At 41.2% G+C, this 14,097-nt stretch overlaps 1 protein-coding gene across 2 annotated transcripts in view; it reads left to right on the forward strand.

Moving 5' to 3' along the window:
• Window positions 1-13,597, forward strand: part of LOC144772974 (coagulation factor X-like) — a 484,958-nt gene extending 471,361 nt beyond the window's left edge. For both annotated transcript variants that reach the window (XM_078657697.1, XM_078657696.1), the window contains exon 8: window positions 12,751-13,597. In XM_078657697.1, coding sequence (XP_078513823.1) covers window positions 12,751-13,298 — 548 coding nt within the window. In that variant the 3' untranslated portion in view covers window positions 13,299-13,597. The remainder of the gene's footprint in view (window positions 1-12,750) is intronic.
• Window positions 13,598-14,097: the final 500 nt, after the last annotated feature.

Below are 14,097 nucleotides of genomic sequence, written 5' to 3' on the forward strand. Positions count from 1 at the left end.
TTTGCACTTTTTCTGCCATTTCTCATTTTTCCACTTTTTCCTTATTTCCCTTAGCCTCCCTGGTGGTCCAGTGGACCTCTGTTCTCCTTTGTCTCGCTCCGCTGTCCGCTCCATTTTTAACTAGTTTTTCACCCTTTTCAGATTGTTTCTCCACTTCTCTGCTTTCTGTGATTTTCCTGCTTTCTGCCTTATTTCACTCTTTTTCTTCTTTTTTCCCCCTTATTCCCTGTCCCACCCATTTTTCCATGCCGCTGCTGCCCCCGTGGCCCCTCCCTCCCAGCAGGACCAGCGCAACCAATCCTGCTCCCCTCCCCGCTCTCGACTCCCAGCTGTCCAGCCCTCCCCGATCCCAACTTAATTGCAGCTGGCAAGGCAAACCCGTCTGCACCTGTCCGTAACCCAACCGCGACCAGCGCCAGGAACCCTGGATCTCCGCACCGCCAAGGCTATGACCCGGTGGCACTCCACGCCCTCAACCCAGGCAGCAACAACTGCAATCTAGCGTCAACGGCCAACACCCATGGACCCTTCAGCTGTTACCGCTGCTGGCACACCTGCAGCACCACCATGACCATGGACCCAGCGCAACCTTCCCGCAAGAACATACCCAAACCAAAGACCCTGCAATGCATTCTCCTCGACTTCCATCCCTCCACACACACACCACCGAAATCTGGGAGCTCCTCAACAGCACCACCCCTGAAGTAGCGTTCCTCAACGAAACACGGACCAACACCTCCTCGGGACCGGACATCGCCATCGCCATCCCCCAAGGATACAAGATCTCCAGGAAGGCCCGCCCCAACTGCCTGGGAGGAGGAATCACCATTATCTACAAATTCACCCTCCGACTGAGCACACTCTCAGATGAACCCACAGACCTGATGGAACACCTTAACTTCAAGATTCTAGCCAGCCCTACCACCAGCCTCCAAGGAACCCTTATCTACCGACCCCCTGGACCCCGATGACCTTTTGCCAAATCCATCACAGACATCATCTCTCCGCAGGCCATCGCATCCACCAACTACACCCTGCTGGGAGACCTCAACCTCCACCTTGACAACCAACTGGACCTCAGCACCTCATCCCTCCTGGACAATCTCCACAACGTTGGACTCTGCCAGATCGTGACCAAACCCACACACTCAGCAGGACACACCCTCGACCCCCTCTTGACAACAGGAAAATCCATCACCTTCAGACACACCACCAAACTCCCACGGACCAACAGTTGAAGCGTCCACTTCACCTTCAGAACACCCACCATCCACAAACACCAGCACCTGAACCACAAAAAAATTGGACCAGAATCACCGACGACCAGCTAACCTCATCACTCAGCAACTCCACCCCTACCATCGCGGAAAACGATGACCCCAATGCCACAGCCCGAACCCTGCACAGATGGATCCCCGACAGCACCGACACCTTAGCCCCCCAAATCCACAGAAGCCCACAACACCTTCAGAGTCGCAACCAAAGTCCACCACCAACTCAACAGAAAACAAGGAAAAAAGCGATCGAAGACAGAATCTCCACCCACGCACACAACAGCAAACAACTCTTCAACATCATCAATCAGTTCTCCCAACCTACCAGCGAGTCCACAGACATCCCACCCTCACAAGACCTCTGTGACAAACTCAGCACCTTTTTTCACCACAAAATCAAAAGCATCTACGACAACTTCGACGAAGACAACCAACACACTGAGCCCTCACCAACCACCCCTGACACCATGAAGCCAACAATCGACAACTGGATAGCCCTCACTACCGAAGACACACTGAAGATGATGAACTCAATCCACTCCGGGCCCCCATGGACCCCTGCCCCACCACATTTTCAACAGAACCTATGCTCCGCCACACCAACAACCGCTCCCTAGCAACCGCATCGTTCCCCGTTGACTGGAAATACGCCGAGATCAACCCCCTCAAGAAACCTTCGGCGGACCCCACCGATCTCTAAAATGACAGACTCATCTCCTTGCTTCCCTTCCCAACGACACTCATCGAGAAAGCCATCAACAGCCAACTCGCCACATTCATCGAAGAGCATAACATCCTCGACTCCTCCCAATCCGGCTTCAGAAAAAAAACACAGCACGGAAACCGCCCTTCTCGCAGCAACAGATGACATCTGCACCCTACTGGACAAAGGAGAAACAGCAGCCCTCATCCTCCTCGACCTATCAACAGCATTCGACACAGTCTCCCACTGCACCCTAATACTCAGACTCCGCGATGCAGGAATTCAAGACAAGGCCCTCGACTGGATCCGCTCCTTCCTCTCTGTCAGAACGCAGTGTCAGACTTCCCCCTTTCCTTGTGACGCTACACCAGCCACCTGCAGAGTCCCCCAGGGGTCATCACTCATCCCTACTTTCTTCAACAACCACAAGGCTCCGCTTGCCCCCATCAGCAGAACCTACGGACTCAACATTGTGTGATACGCAGAGGACACCCAACTCATCCTCTCCCTATCCAACGAATCCAACACCGCCAAACACAATTTTTGAGAAGACATGGAAGCCATTGCCAAATGGAAAAAAAACAGCTGCCTTCAACTAAACACCTGCAAAAACAACAGTTGATGGACAGAATGCAGAACATTGTCATACATTCACTCCAGTACAGAGATCTGGGACTAAATCCATCGTTTTTTTGCTCACTATGCCATTCCAGTTTGAACCCAGCCATATGCAAATCAGTCTTGACCCTGTGCCCCATGGGAACAGTGCAGCCCGAACTGCCAAGCCAGGTCCTCCCTGGAATGGTATTGCTTTTCAAGATAATGGTGCTGTAGCACTGTCTGTGCTTTCTCCAAAAGTTTCCATATGTGATCCCCGAATAGCAGGTTATTGTGATCCAAACTAAGATATCGTCCTATCTCTGGGGCAACCAGGTTCCATGTAATGATTTTGGGAAATCTGCTCAATCCAACTTTGTTGGGGATATGGCAGCCTCAGACAAACAGCTATATTACTAGGCATCGTAACTAATAGTTTTGAATGATTGGCCCCATGAAGGGCGAGCAGACCCACCCTTTCGGACTGAAGTGACATTTATGGCCCATGACAACATTATGAGGATGATGTGAAAAGGGGCTCCTGTGCTTGCTCCCTTCTGGAGCTTTCCAGGGTGGTATTCTTGGTGTGGAGGATGGTGCTGAGTTGGATTGCGTGGGACAGGAATATTACTCCTCAGCCCACCTTTGGAGAGCAGTTGGCTGGTACAGTTTGCAGGCCTCATTGACATCTCTAGGGTGGGGGAATGTATGAAATGGAAAGCAAAAACACAGTCCTGCCAGGAGGTTCAGGCAGACTTATATGCGTCAATCTGACTTGTATTACTTCCTACAGCTTCTTTATGCCATGATATCTTATGGGAACTGTATTGGGTTAGCACCTGCATTTAGCCCTCTGAAAACCTAGCTACTGATGGGGCCCATGAGTCAGGGAGGCATCTATAAATCCTAAATCATCATCAGTTCACCAGTTCTGCTTGTCCCAATGATGTCCAAATTGAAATTATGGGTGGGTTTCCTGGAAAACAGTGAATGGAAGTAGGCCAATATGGCCCTGAGGGAGCTGACAATTTAAGAAGGTTCTGATTGATTCAAATGAATTCTCTGCATATTACCTACCTGACCCTGATGCGATTGAGGAGTGTTCATCATAGCTCCACCCCTGCCTTCTCATGTTGTGGCAAGAAAGACACTGTCTTCTTTCATGTGGTTTGGTCCTGCCCTGTTATTGAACTCTATTGGGTTGCTATCTTCAACTCACTTCCACAAGTTCTGGAGCAACCATTGAACCGTTATTGCATATGTCTCTTTTTGGTTTATTGCAAGATCTGGAAAGGAGTTGAAGGGAGCGCTGATTGCTAAAATAGATGTTGCTTCGACTAGGAACTCAGCCAACCAGACCTCATTGATAGCTGGTGCAAGGCAATGGACTGATGTGCATAAATGTAGAAACCAGCAAGCGTGGCTCTGGGTTGCCCACACAAACATAAGAAAATTTGGAGCATGTGGTGGGGCTATTATGGTGACCTTTTTGTTAACAATTAATATGAGGCTTTCCAAACTGCTGTGTTTGACTTTGTGTGCTGTAAGACTAATTGTTTACTTTCTGTACAATATCAGTAAAATGTGGTTTATTAACATTTACTTATAGTCTGAATTTTCTCATTTTTGTGTGTATATTAATAATATTTTTTGGATCCTCTTTTAGGAATTAAGGGGCATATTTATGACATTGTCACTCAGTGGAGCGCAGCAAGACACCTTGCTGCGCTGCGTGACAGGGAATGGATATGGAATGTGTTGTACTTAGAGGAATACAGCAGTTTTACCCTGCACTGGCTCCATTTTGGACTCCCTAGCACCAACTCGGTCACCCTTGCACCATGGTGCAAGGGTGCCTTCTTCCATGCAGGATTGTGCAGGAAGGGGCACCCTCTTGCACAAAACAATCCTGAGAGGTATATTCCTTTATCTATATATGCTGCAGAATGCAGCATACATAGAAAGAGGAAATAAAGAGGAGAAAACCAGATATTTTTCCTTGTTACGCCTCTCCTGGGAAGGTGTATTTTTTTTAGCGCATTCCCAGGTTTACCAGTTCTGGTAAATCTGGCAATGCATCAAAAACCAAGGCAATTGATTTGGGAAATGCCCATGGAATGCCCCCCTAACACAGATTAAGGAAATTCAGCTATTTACGCTGTGTTGCTTTACTGAAGATTTATGAAGCCACTCAGAGCCACGGAATGTGGCCTTGCGTGACTTTATAATCAGATTTTTCAATTGCGTTGAGTATGTAGCACATAGTGTGGTGGGAGCATGACACAACTGGGGTTATCAATCTGGCCCTAAATAAATAATACATTGAAAAAAAATATTTTTCAAAGTATCCCATGAAAATTAAAAATTCTCATCAATACAAAACTTTTTCATCTTAGAATGCTAACACTTCATAAATCTATGAGCCGGTAATTTTCTGAAATAGTGGCATTTCGAGGTTGGCAAAAATTGTTCTGAACATTTGAGGTTGGCCAAAATTGTCCTAAACATTGTCCATGGGAACTAGGTATATACCTAGTAATGTTGTTGTCCACTAGTACCTGTTTCCTGATTAAAGTGATAAATTATGCAGGGGCCAATAAGACACCCTTGACACTTCTTTGTTTAATGCTGGGAAGGGTATTGCCCTGGTAAACAGGGACTTCTTGAAACATGTCCAGATTCATATGCGTCTCTCCTCCCAGTTCACCAAGTTACTTGGATCTTTGTTCAAGAGTTTCAAATCTAGCCTTATCTTTGAGGAAAGTATTAGTGGTAGTTTCTTGGCTGAGCAAGCTACTTGACTGACCTGTCCCCTTTCTCCTCTAATAATTGCATTGAGCACCTAGCTTAAAAATCAGGAATGATCTCGATCTTACGGTCCTTATTAGTCTCAATTTGAATGACATGGCTATCTTTCTCCATCAGGAATGTAGGGGAGGGTATACAGTTCCTATAAAGGGGTGTTAGGGTTTCTAATAGATCTGTATGGGTGGAACCCAAGGGGTAATTCCATTTTTGGAATGGGAGCTCTCACACACTCAAAAGAGTGCCATGCTTCATCATAGGTGTTTTGCTCCTTGCAGAGCCTGCACTGCAATGCTCGATGGGCACCATCTAGGGGGCTGTTTGATGGTGATCTTTATCCAAAAGAAGTGGTATGTGAAGTGCCTGTGTAGGACCCTAAGTGTATAGATGTGTGAGTAGTGAGCATAGTAGTGGAGTGTGGCTAAAAAGCAGCAGGTGAATCTCAGGACTAAAGACTATTGATTCGGTGAGTGCACTTTCCTGGTTAAAAACAATGTGTGCTACCATGAGTGGTAATGATCAACGTGAGTCAAAAAAATCAAGAGGTCAGCATGTTTCTTGCCTCAAAATACCAATGAATGATCTGGGCAATTCTTCAGGACTGGGGGGATTGAATTTTATCTACTCAATTCTTGGAACCATTAATATGCAGTACGTGATCCAGGCAGTTGGCAAATTAGACCGAAGAAAAACCTGACTAGGCTGCCCTTTTTGGACCTAATCAGGTGGACCCAATTGTGGTTAATCTTCTGCCTCCTCGAGGTCATCTAGAGAGGCATGCTGTATTTCAGCATAATAGTCCTTGTGAAAATATTGTAGCGACCTACCCTGCCTCAAGTGCCTCGTCCTCATCAAGAAAAGTTAGCTAATTTAGGATGCTAGATTAATTCTCCTCCATTTCTGGTTATAGTATAAATGTGCTGAATATCAAAGTGTTCTTTTTGAACTCACTGGAGACTGTATTTCTTCTCTCCCTAAAGGGAGCAATAATTCCTACTCTGCTTGATACTCTTGCATATGGTCAACAATTGATTCAATATTTTTGTAAAACATTTAATTATCAGAGCCTTTTAAAAAAGGACCTGCAGACTGAGCATACTATTTCAACAAAACAAACAACAAACAAAAAGGTCTTGACAAAGTCAAAATTTATTATGTTTTGGCTCTCGCTGAGGGCCACATAAAAATTAAACACACCATAATACAATAGTAACAGATGAAAGAAAAAGAGATATATAAACATACATAATTAATGACGAAAGAGCAAAACACTACAGTAATCGGCTCTTAAAGTGAACCACGGCAACATCCCAGCAACCTCAATAAATATTTAAGAACCCTTTAAAAAATTTAAAAATTCTACAACAAAACAGTTCATTAGGAGGGCAGTAAAGAGCATGTAAAAACAATTTAGCATTTGAAATTCCCAATTGTAAACAAATAGGTTTAATCCACTTAGATCGCAAGGAGCGTAAAGCAGGACAGATAAACAAGACGTGGTTACGATCTTGTACAGCGACATTACAGAAGTTACATATAGGGGAGCCCCCGTACCATTTTGCTAAGAGTGAATTAAGAGGGAGCAAATCATGTCGTAGGAGGTACCATATCCTACGAACTCCATGAGGAATATTCCAGGTCAAATATTGTTGGGCCAGCTTGGGGGTGTATGTTTCTAGCAGAGATTCCCTGTCATATAATCTGGGTTGGGCAAGGGTATCCATCTTATAACATAGCTCCCACGAAGCTCTTTTTAATGAAGCTTTAAGTTCAGAGGGAGTAAGTAAGAATAGGGTACTCTCATCCAACTCTAACAGGGCCACAGCTTTCCTAAAATTTTTTAGTAGAGAGGAAAAATCATTAAGATTACCCAGTAACTCCTTTTTAATAAGTTCTCTTAGGGTACCAGGTTTTCCTCTAGCCAAGCATGCTACCCATCTTACCAGGGCCACCAGTCCCTGTGTCCAGCAACTTCGGAGTCCGAATTCTAATCTGCATGAAGAAGTAGAACATGCATTACTAAGCGATGTAATTTTCCGAAGTACCCGTCCTTCCATTTTTTGAAGGAATCCCCAATATTTCAGCTCCACTAATTCAATTCCATATAAAAGAGTAGCTGGCACTTTTGCTTTAAAAACTTCCAGAAAGAGTGAGAAGTGTCTCTTCCCAGTGGCATTATATAACGAACATAACCCCATACCATGGGTCAATGCTTTGCGAGAGTTATGTTCGATATGGGGAATCTCACTAAGATTCGCTGATATTATTTTGCCTAAAAAAGGATAAGATTTAACCACGTCGAGTTTTTGCCCCCAATAAACCACTTATAATTGCTAGATCTGCATTTTCTCTTACCAAAGATACACATGATTTTACTTTTTGATGTATTCATTTTCATATGGTGTGCTACAGCAAATTCATTCAATGCAAGCAGACGATTAGATAAACCCTTCGGGGTCAAATCCAAGACAAGAATATCGTCTGCATACATTAGGATAGATATAGCAGACCCTCCAATTTTCGGTGCCACTCCCTCACAAGATGAAATAAAAATTGGGAGGTCGGCCATATATAAAGAAAACAATATAGGCGCCAGTATACACCCTTGTTTAAGGCCATTCTGGGAGGGGATGGATGAAGTGAGACCCTCTTCGCCGCCTTGTAGCACCTTACACCATGTGTTCATATGCAGAGAGCGAACCAATGCAAGTAAGTATCCTGGCATACCCAATGCCGCCAATTTTCTCCACAGCGATGGGCGGTCCACTTTGTCAAACGCCGTGGAGAAGTCAATGAATGCGGCATATAAGCCACCATCACGGATGCATACATACTTGTCACTGATCACCTGCAATAATGTCAGGTTATCTAGCGTTCCGTGCTCTTCACGGAAACCAGTTTGTTCCATTGGTAAAATCTTATTAATTTCTGCCCATTCCATAATTAACATTAATAAACATTTGGCGAAAAATTTTCCTATGGCATCTAATAAAGCTATTAGACGATAATTAGATGGCAGCTCCCGATCCCCCTTTTTAAATATAGGAATTAATATACTACCCCTCCAGGAGTCAGGGACAGTTCTTGTTAAAAAGCAAGCCTGAAATATAGAGAGGAGAATCCTACTCCAGGTAGCGATATCCTGCTTAATGATTGACATGGGCAGTTCGTCTGGACCCATGGCTCCGGTAGAGCGCATACTCGTTATCGCAGCAACTATTGTTTTTTCAGTAGGGAGAATGATTTTTTACATACCATTTAAATCCAACATACCTATATCCTCCAGTACTTCATTTGGAGCATATAATGCAGTTACAAATACTGTCCAGACTTCTTCGCAGATGGCTATAGGACGGGCAGTTACTATGGTACCACAGCCTTTCCTTATTATGGACCAAAATTCTCTAGATCGATTAAAGGTTATAGCCTCCCTCAAACTAATCCAAAGAGAATCTTCTTTTTCTCTTTTCAATTTTAGTCTCAATCTAACTCTTCTACGTTTTAATAAGGCTAGTAGAGACTCATTTTCCTCAGATCTATTAAGATATTGTTTCCTGATTAGTGCATTTATCTCCCTATTCAGGAAAAATAGAGGACTAGGAGAAAAATGTGGTCTTTTAGGGTTTACCTTTTTCTTGGCAAATCCAATAACTTTTTTAATAAGGTTTTCGAGTTGTAGGAATTCTGTACCCTCCCACTGATCGAGTTCTAGTAAAGTTTGAGCCAGGAGGCTTTGTACATCCTTCATGGTAGTGGGACCCCAAAAACATCTACCCGACCTTCGATCAATGGAAAGATCTCTATGCTTTAAGGACCAAGAGTTAGTTTCAGGAAGGGTTAGTGAAAGAGTTAAATTAATTATTTTATGATCACTCAGTATAGAATGAGTGATCACCATATCCCTAATCAAATGGAACGCCTCATAGTCCGTAATGGCATAGTCCAAAATAGACTCACCCCTGTATGAGCCATGTGTATAATGGGCAGGACTATCAGAGGGCATTCTACCATTAATAATAAGCCCTTCTAAGAGGCTAAGTTCCTCCAAGAGAATCTTACCTCTTTTATTAGATTTTATTTTAGTAGGCCAAGCCATTTGAGGTATATTATATACTTCTTCCTTAAGTTTATTTCTGAACTTAACTAAAGTAGAGTTGGATATTTTACTATTTAAGTCTCCAACCATCAGTATATAGGGGGGATATTCAGCCTCCAATAGCTTTGTTACATAAGAAAACATTCGCTTCATAACTGAATTAAAACATTCCTCGGGAGGGATGTATACATTTAAAATAACAAACGAAGACCGCGTGCCTACATTGCCTAAGTTACTGATAGTTATAGATTGAAAGAGATTACTAGAGTCTGAGTAGTGTGTATATTGCCATTGAAGAGAGGTGGATAAAAGACAAGCAATTCCACCTTTCGCATGGCCTTTTTTTGAAGGTTTTGCTGAAGCCTCCAGGACAAAAAACTCTTTCCCTACATAGGGGAGATTTTTACACCACGTCTCCTGGAGACATATTACATCAACGTTTAAAGAAGATAAAAAGTCAAATTTCTCAGGGGAATTAAACATGCCAGCAGCGTTCCAAGAGACAATTTTTACGTTATTGTTAAAGATGTTGGAAGAGTCGTGGGTTACTCGCGGAATTAGTAGATAAAACCCCGGGCAACCAGTTCCACATCTGATTGTCTTCTATTAGAGGGACATCTGTATTATCAGGCAATGGCAGGGCCTGAGATACCATTCTTTTGCCCTTTGAGACCCAGATTTTTAGATCTTTATTACCAAAGTAATGATCATCCTGTGTAAATACTGGATTAACAATACTATCTCTAGAGGCAATAGATAAGGCCTTCTTATAATGAGGTAATACGTCAATTCCTCTACATTGGAAAAATTCCGCCTGTTGTAGAACAAGATTAGTAATTATTTTTGAGTAGAAAGTTACTCTTGTTCGTTGTCCAGTAATTGATTTTATTGGAAGAACTAAATCAATATCATTTGACAAAATCAATTTTAGACTATCCATCTCTTTAAAACAGTTAAGCAGCCAAGACCTATTCATTTTTACATCCTGATCGAACAACGGAAGAAAATCCAGTGTTAATGTATCCACACATATCGTTGCGCATTTTACTGGTTGAATATTTAAGCCACTAGCAGTATCAGGTTGGGGCCGGAAAATAGATGCAGTTGGATTTAATATTTTTACCACTTGCGGCGGAATTCCCGTAGCATCAACCAGCACGGATAAGGGTTCTGGCGCTTGTAACACATGAGATGGAATTACCTCATTTGTACAGCCCCCAGCCATATTATCCTCCAATACTTTATTAAATGCATCGTCCGCTACCTTATTGTTGGTGATATTCAGTAGAGGGTTTTCCCCATTTCCTACCTCCTCTCGCGCTTCAGGGCTTATGTTTTTTTGAAAAATGATTTGCCTTGGCCTTTTTTTCTTATATTTACGTAATAACTTCCTATTTTTCCCTTTTGATTTTTCTTTTCTGATTTTAGTCTGAGCCGGCAATCCATCCGGGCCCTTTTTTTCCTGAGTAAAGATGGGAAAAAGATCATTTTCGATCGTTTGTACCATCTCTACCAAGCTATCATCCTTGACAATGGGCTTTAAGAGTTTGCTCTGCCCAGTGACAGATAAGGTAGGGCTCTTGAGAGGTGTATGGATGTCTGCCTTTACAGACAATTTCATAGGGATATTACCCTGCAAGAGATTGATACAATTTGACGCAGTTCGAACTGCAGGTTCAGTGGGGGGTAATGTAACATTTTCAACTACAGGTTCGGAGGGGGGTAATGAAACATTAGCACCCTTTTTAGACAACATTTCCTTCAATATCTCAGACACAGATGACAAAATACAATCAGAACTCACAGCAAATTTACCAAGGAGTAACAATATAGAAGACAATATTTGTTCAAGCGCTATCAGAGATTCAGAAATTGGTTTCTCATTTTTTGGGTAGCTAGATTGAACAAAAGAACAAATCCCTGATAAAATAAATTGAGGAGACTTCTAATCACTATGCATTAATAAATCATCTTGAGATTTGATTGATGGGGTGCTGCTATATAAAAGCATTCCAGATGGAGTTGCTCTACGTGGAGTTTTACTATCCCCAACCTGGGCAAAAGGTTTCTTATCCATGTATCGACCACAAAGTTCGAGATCAATACTAGTGGAGATAGATGTAGCAGCAAAGTCTTCCTCCTCCTTTTCTCTTTCGATGAGAGTATTATGATCATGAGCTAAGGAATTTAAATCATTCATTTGAGGACAAAAAGATTTATTTATTTCAACCAGTACGTCAGTGTTTAAATCCATTTCCACATTGGTTTGTGGTTGCAAGTGAGGTGATAAAGCAGACTTTAAGATTATTGGGTCTTTTGCGAGTTTCATACTATTTCAATATAATTAATAAACAGGATACATCTGATCAAAATGGCCATCAGAACACCATACTAATTTCTGTTCCATGCTCACTCTGTCCACATCAAGCCTAATTTTTCTCATAAAATGAATCAAATTATAGGGAGTTTTTTGGTCAATAATGAAGACCCACTGAAAAAGTGGGTAGCAAAGAGCGGAATAAAAATTACTATAGACTGATGTGAAGCCCTACTGGAGCTGCATCTGATTTCAACGGCTCCTAATCTCAGAAGAATGCAATATTTCAATATCAGTTTTACTATACATGTATGTGAAAAATTACATAACATGGGCATAGAACCATTGCCTGATAAATAACAGCAACATGGATTTGGCATTGTCCCCTGGAAATGTTATTCTGGCAATAGGTGTTTGGGAGGTTCATCAAAACCATACATAAAGTTGTCCCTAACTCAGGAATATGGAGTATAGGCACACCCCACACAATTCACATACATTGATATTCATGGGTTCACTGGTTGATAGCTACATCGTTGCACAATTGCAGAGATTTTAACAAATTCTAAATATTGAAAACTGAAAAGTAAAAATGCAATATATTCTGCAGAGAAAGAAGTTCTCTAAAAGAAGGTAGGTGATGTCAAGAAATCTGTAAAGACATTGGGGAACTTGTGAGGAATTTATGGGATTTATTAACCAATTCAATTGATTGATTTGGATTTTTTTAAAGGTGTAATGCATCTTGTTTCTAGAGGTGTGTACAATTATTGAATTACTATATTTTTAATGAATTTCAAAGGCATTTATGGTGTTTTAACTCTGTACTTTATTTTTCCACAATTATTACAACAAAAAAGAAATGAAAAACTTGGTTCAATGTTTATCTTGAAATAAAATTTCAGGTGAGTCCATTGTCACTCACACATGTTAACTACATTATTATATCTTCAATTAGGGGAAGTTGACACAAAGAAGAAAGAAGGCACAGAATCAGTCCATATGGTGGAGAGAATATTCATACATCCAATATTTGTCCTGCAAACCTATGACTATGACATTGCTTTATTGAGATTGAAAGAGCCCATGAATTTCACTCAGTATGTTATCCCAGTGTGTATCCCAGAGATGGACTTTGCCAATGATGTACTCATGGCTCAAGAGGCTGCAACAGTAAGTGGTTTTGGGATCATCCAGCCGATGGGCCAGATGGCCTTGAAACTCCAAGTTCTCCAGGTTCCATACATTGGCAGGCAGCAGTGTATTAAATCCAGCAACTTCGCCATCACAAGGAACATGTTCTGTGCCGGCTATGACACAGCGGTCAAGGACGCATGCCAGGGGGACCTTGGTGGGCCTCATGTTACCCCGTTCCGAGGCACCTTTTTTATTACAGGAATAGTGAGCTGGGGAGAAGGTTGTGCACAGGAAGGAAATTATGGTGTTTACACAAAGGTGTCAAACTTTCATAAATGGATAAGTGCTACAATGAAGATTAAGTCATAAAAGTAGCACACAAAGTTTAACAGAGGTAAACTAATACTGTCTGATAACCACAGCATGATAACACACAGGTGGAACCTATGCTACTGGTCTATGCCTCATGATGAGTCACAATAAATTAAGTGCAATAGACCTTCAAAAAGTGCCATAATATAAGACACCAAGAAAATGCACCTTTTATTCACAGGATTGGCCCTTCTTTATTCTGATATCATTTTTTTTTAATTTTATAGATGCAATATCTATTGTGAGAGTATTATATGTTTATGAAATAAACTTAAATAAATAGCAATGAAAACATGTTCTTACTACCAGAGTATGTTTTTAAAAGGACACACACCTTTCTCTGATCAATCAAAATTCTATAACATAGCACGAGAGTTCACTGAATCAACATCAATGTAAAAAATATCAAGTATAATTATAGACAACAGAAATATCGACTCCTATACTTAAACAGGTAAGTACAAAAATATCGACTAAAAAATATTGATGTACAAAATATCGACTTTTATATAAATATAAAATAAAATAATATATATTAAATATAATTTAAAGAAAATATTAATACATTAAATATACAATTTAATAAAATATAACTAAAAAACTTAATAAAAATTAAACACACAAAAATAATAATGTATACATATATATTTACTTTAAAACAATCAATGATTATTTTTAATTTATGTTAAAAGTTTAAAATAATATAAAAATAATATATACTAATGATTTAAAATATGTTAAAAACATCTATAGTAAATTAAAACATTAAACCATTAAAAAATATTTAAATTTAAAT

Source organism: Lissotriton helveticus, chromosome 8 (assembly GCF_964261635.1).
Source record: "Lissotriton helveticus chromosome 8, aLisHel1.1, whole genome shotgun sequence".
NCBI classification, from domain to species: Eukaryota; Metazoa; Chordata; class Amphibia; order Caudata; family Salamandridae; genus Lissotriton; species Lissotriton helveticus.